Source organism: Manihot esculenta, chromosome 9 (assembly GCF_001659605.2).
Source record: "Manihot esculenta cultivar AM560-2 chromosome 9, M.esculenta_v8, whole genome shotgun sequence".
NCBI lineage: Eukaryota > Viridiplantae > Streptophyta > Magnoliopsida > Malpighiales > Euphorbiaceae > Manihot > Manihot esculenta.
In genome coordinates this window covers 6,902,149-6,908,148 of record NC_035169.2, presented here as the reverse complement: position 1 = coordinate 6,908,148, position 6,000 = coordinate 6,902,149, and the positions used below count along the sequence as shown (strand labels likewise).

At 32.6% G+C, this 6,000-nt stretch overlaps 1 protein-coding gene across 1 annotated transcript; it reads right to left on the bottom strand.

The window, feature by feature from the left end:
* Positions 1–1,777: 1,777 nt before the first annotated feature.
* Positions 1,778–4,204, bottom strand: LOC110622417 (probable L-type lectin-domain containing receptor kinase S.5). The gene has a single exon (XM_021766910.2). The coding sequence runs from the start codon at positions 3,982–3,984 to the stop codon at positions 2,038–2,040; it is 1,947 nt and encodes a 648-aa protein (XP_021622602.1). The 5' UTR covers positions 3,985–4,204; the 3' UTR covers positions 1,778–2,037.
* Positions 4,205–6,000: the final 1,796 nt, after the last annotated feature.

The window sequence follows — 6,000 nt, the reverse complement described above, 5'->3', positions numbered from 1 at the left end:
TTTAATTTAGTTTAATTTTTATAAATTTTTAAATTTTAATTGATTTAATTTTAAATCAAATCGATTGAACGAGACCAAATGATGAAAAACTCATCCATCTTAAGTAGGCAGATTTGAAAATTTCTTCACTTTCATTGATATTCATCTCCATTAACATTAATTTTGGGGCAAGTAACATTAATGTCATTTTCATTATTTTGAACAAATACATTTTGACTAGATGGATTTAATAATTTTGGTGCATGAAATCTCTATGTTTTGAATACAAATTTAAAAAGGTGAAGATGGCAAATAACAACTTTAGTACAATTACTACTACATATAATAATATTATATTATAGTCATCAATTATTATATATTTTTTAATAAAATTTAATTATTAGATATATATAACAATTATAATAAAAATTACAATTGATTTAATTTCTAATTCGATACGAAATGTTTGTCTCGACTTATAAATCGATGAAACTAACTTGTAAATTTTAAAAATAAGTTAGATTTGTTTATTTAAGCATTTGAATTCAATTTATAAATTTTTTTTAAAAAAAAAGTTGAGGGTAAACTAATATAATACAACAATTGTATAAAATAAGTCATGAGCTGTTACTGTTACTATAAGACATGGTCATGCAGTAAAGGTTTGATAAACTGATATGCATTCCTACCTGTAAAAGTTCTACCTGTAAAAAAAAATACCTATACACCCGGTTCTTTATCAAAATTCGTCCTCTCCGAAATAGTATAAATCTTCGCATAAAGTTATCATTAGTGAGACAATTCAGTAGATTCCTATCAATTAGTCTATAACCATAAATTCCTATCAATTAGCATACGATAATTAACTTTATCTTTTTACAGTATAAAAATTAATGATTGCAGTGATCAAAATAGGAATTTTTATATAACTATTCTTGAGTTTTAAGCAAATTTTTACATTTATTTTTTTGTTCAGTTTACTAACTTGAGAGTCGAAATAGCTGTCATAGGCGCCAACCACCTTCCGTTTTCTTTCTTACAGAATAACTAATCGCAACACAGTTTCATTTCAACCACATCATAAATAAAATTTTATTTTGACACTTATAAAAATTAAACTTATAAATTATAATTTTATAATCTCATGTTTTTGTAATATCTTTTTATAAATTTTAATAATAAATATAATTATTAACTATTTATTATTAAATATATTAATAATTTATCAATTATTTATAAATATTTTAATTAAATGCATAATTACTTAAATTTTTAAATGTTTATAAGCTTGGTCATTGATAATACTAGTTCAAATTGGCATGGATAATAAGATTATCTCTCTTTTTTTCCATTGAATATGAAACTAAGTGACGAATTCATCCCTTGAAATTGAAGAATTGGATGTGACAGGATTGATAGCTACATTCTTTATTAGTATATTCCAAGTCCATACACAATTAATATAACTAATTAATATTTTTCTTTCTAACATCTATCTATCAGTATATCACAATGACATATGCAATATGATCCAAGCTGCTACTCCCAAAACGTCATTAGCAATTTTATTTTAAAAAATTATTTTTCTTAAATGATTTAATTTTTTATTTAATTAGAAAAATATTTTTTATTGATTAATTTTTTAAATGTCCCAAACCATGAAAAAAATTTTGAAAAATATTTTTTTATAAAATATATTTTTTTTAAACAAATGGATTTTTCAAGTTAATTGGTAATTTTATCTATTTTCTTGAAAATTTCTGTATTGTAGGAGATGTACATTCAATAATCTCAAGTTGGAAAGATGATCATGATATTTACAGAGAAAATATAAAGAAAGAAAACATATAGATCTTCTCCAACAAGAAATGCCACTGAACCTGTGATCAGGTGACATTCTCACAGGGAGAAAAGGAAAAATAAAAATCAAATATTTTAATTTGTGGCTAGACTACAAGGACCTTATTGCTAATTCCTTACAGAGTGTCCATGATCTGCTAACTAAAACCGGCATGAATGGAGAAGAACACCATTCTGATTAAATTATGTTGCTTGCTTTTATCTTGCACTGAGTTCTGAAAATGGAGCGAGTTGGCCAAGAGAGATATCGAGCTCTTTGAAAGATGGAGGCAACGGGGGCCACATAAAAACAGGCCTTTCACTGGGCACTGATGGCGCTGTTGCTTCCCCTTTCAGAACCTGCAAAACAATTTTCATCGACGGCCTCTTGTGTGGATTCGGGTGGCAACATGCCAATCCCAGAATAAGGACTCGCTCCATATCTTCTGTTGCAAAGTCTCCATTCAATCTGGGATCTGCGGCGTTGATTATCCTTCCTTTTCTATGGAGGTCCCATACCCAATTCACGATGTTGCAGCTATAATCATCCTGATGATTTTGACTCCCAGGTTTCCTTCCACAGGCAACTTCCAGGACAAGGATCCCGAAGGCATAAACATCTGTTTCAATTGTAAATCTTCCTGTGAGAATACTCTCTGGAGCCATATAGCCTGGTGTTCCTGCAAGTTCTTTCGTCGAGTGATGAGTTTGATCACTGAGTTTAATGGTACGAGCAAGTCCAAAATCACCCAGCTTGGGATTGAACTCAGAATCTAACATTATGTTGCTGGATTTGATGTCTCGGTGAAGTATCCTCTCCTCGCAGCCGTTGTGCAGATAATCCAACGCCTGTGCTGAGCCAGTTACTACGCTGAGCCTTGTCTCCCAGCTTATCGTAGATTCCTCCATGCTGGACTTGTCATCACAGAAAATGAATCTGTCTAGGCTTCCATTAGGCAAGTACTCGTAAACAAGGATGAATTCGCGTCTTTCATAGCACCATCCGATTAACTTGACGAGATTTCTGTGATGAAGCTTGCCAATTGTGGTGACTTCTGCTATGAATTCTGTCTTGCCTTGAGTTGATTTCTTGGAAACTTTCTTGACAGCGACCAGCTTGTCTCCCATGAGCCCTTTGTAGACAGTTCCAAAGCCGCCTTTGCCAAGCTTGTTCTTGTGGCTGAAGTTGCCGGTTGCTTTCCGAAGATGTTTCAGTTTGAACTTCCGGGGAGCAGTGGAGGAGCCTTGGATTAATTCTTCTATGCTGGGATAAGAATCCTCTATTTTCTCTCTGTCTATTTTCTTCTTCCAGTAAACAGAGAAGGCGACACCAACCAGCAAGGCCAATCCTAGGACTGGAACCACAATCCAAACCCAGAAAAGATTCTTGTCATCTTTATCATTACTGTTGAACGCCCATGATCTCACGCAGTTGAGCTGAGTGTAATTGCTTGTTGAGCCTGAAAATCCCACGTAAACTTTCTCTGGAAGATAGAGTGAGAGATCGATGATCGCAGAGAACACTGGAATCTTCATGTCCTCGAGGAAGACGGTCAGATTTTTTAGTTCACCATCGTATCGGACACGTACGCTAATGTTCGTACCACTGGAAAGATTAACACCAAGATTAGTTAATGAGAATTGTACGCGAGAGTAGACAGTGTTTATATCCAAGCCGACATGGTTGTCATCAAGATCTTCTTCGTAGCTTTTCCTAGTGTCAAACTCTATCCCCACTGTCTGAGCTTGAGCGGAATTGTTCATCTGCGGCTCTACTATACCAAGCCACTGTCCGTCGGCGTTAATGTCGACGTCGGACGATCCTGTTAATATAAAGGCCACGCCTTCTCCTCCTGGGTATGTCTGATTTTGAATATTGAGCACGAAGGTGGTATTAAAAGATGAGTTGAAGCCTTTCTTCTTCCAGAGTCTGAATGGCTTTCCGTAGATTGTGCGGCCTGATTTGTTAGTTTTAGGGGCTCCATCAGCATCTGGTGTAACTTGGATGGCTCCCCAAAACAAATTTGAATTACCACTCAGAATGAGTTGGTCTCTTGATGATGGGTTGAATTCTGTAAAGTTAAAATTCAAGCAATCAACTCGAGCAAGACGAAACCCAAGAAGGATTGCTACTGCTAAGAACTTGGCAGCAACACAGAAGAGCATATCTTTCAAGAACTTGGAAATAATCTACGGTTTTTGGTAGGATTTTCTTCTGCAATTTTCTGAAACTATGAAGGAGAAGGTGAGATTCCAAAGTTTGCAGATGGCCAAAATTTAAAATAAGCTGGGTAAGGTTGATGACTTGTGGAATGGGACTATAGGGAGTAAGTTCCATGCATTTTCCTAAATCTTTTACTTTGTTCTCTTTTCTGACTTTTGAAATTGAAGGCTTGATGTTGCATTTTTTATAACGGGCCGGCTACAGTGATGAATGCAAATATATTCTAGTTGACTATTATGTGATATCCTGCCTCTCTCTCATATTTAATTTTTAAAAATTCTTGGTCAATATAAGAAAGCTTTTAATATCTATTGACACAACAGGACATTCTTCAATTTTTTTTTTAAAAAAAAAAAAGAAAAACTACTAGGTACTTATTATTAAAATAGTATTTTTTATTAACCAATAAATCATTGTGCACTTATTTTCATTTTAGTGATTTTAGTGATTTTAAAAATTATTTGAATCGATAAAATTATATACGTATAAATAAAAATGAATATTAAAAAGAATTCTAATTTTCGTTTGAATTTGCACTTTTGGTCCAGGCAGTATCTGCAAGGAAACTTCCTAGATGCAAATTGATACCCAACATGTTTAGAATGATAATAAGGAATTAGACTAATCAACAAGAAGTGAAGAATTTTATTTTATTCTAAAATAACACATTGTTCTTATCTTCAAACATTACTCTCATGAATTTGAAAGAATCAAAGTCTTCCTTATTTTTTACACGATGTATATATTCTGCGTAGGGACATTTATTTTCAAAGGACTTCTAGTCCTCCAGAAGAAGCGAAGAAAGGAGCCTTGGTAGGTGGATTTCTTGGTTGAAATTTTAGAATATAATCAGGTATGATCATCATTATCATTGATAATAATCAGCTTTATATAGATTCATCATGATTAATAATTACAATGTATTTACTATGCATATAATTAGTACACTGGATAAATTCTCTTTTGGTGGGTGTGAGAAATGGTCACAAGGGAGGAAAGCTTGCATCTCCTTGTTCTTGTTGTTGTTGTAGAGTGGTATTTGATATTGTTGGCCGGGTGTATGACCCACCCCAATGCATGCATGCTTGTAAATATCATATAGGGTTCATGGGAAATGAAACATATGATCCTGCCAGGACACCAACGACCAGGGGCGGAGGGAGGGTATGGCAAGGGGCACGTGCCGTACCGGCGACCGAAAAATGTTTTGAAGGGGATGAAGGTGCCGCAGCGGCGCAGCCGGTGCGCTACCAAAGGGAAGCTCCTGGCTCCGCCACTGCCGACGACAACGTCCCTAAAAGAGTTTATAGATATCAATATGTCTGAATTAATACGTACTCTAAAATTAATAAATAAAGACAAATTACAAACAACCTTTATAATCTCTAAATTACTATAACTCAGTACTATAAATTCTCCCTATGATCTCTAAAAATTACATTTTGATACCTAAAGTTTTAAATCCCTAGCACACCGTAAACATTCCCGAATTTAAAGTCAAATCATAAAACTTGCCTAAAAAACAAAGAAAAAAAATAGAGAAAACACTACATGCAGATTGTGGTATCCATCCCACATCGACAAATTAAGGAAAAAAATTCAAGAATTACTAATTTTAGCATTCGAAATTTATATATATATATATCTTGTTAATAAAAAAATATTTTATTGGAATAAGATTTATTTAAATTTAGGGGTAATTGGATAAAAAAATTTTAAATTTATAAAAAAATATATCTTATTAATAATCGAAATATTTTATTAGAATAAGATTTATTTAAATTTAAGGGATATTAAATAAAAAAAATTTTACGATAATTTATATTTATATTCAATATTTTAAATTTTGAATAGTAAATACAAATATTTTTTAAATTTGACACAATTATGCTCAAGAGAATTAAATTGAATTTGAAAAAAATTAATGATAAATTACATATACTCCTTATATCATTAAT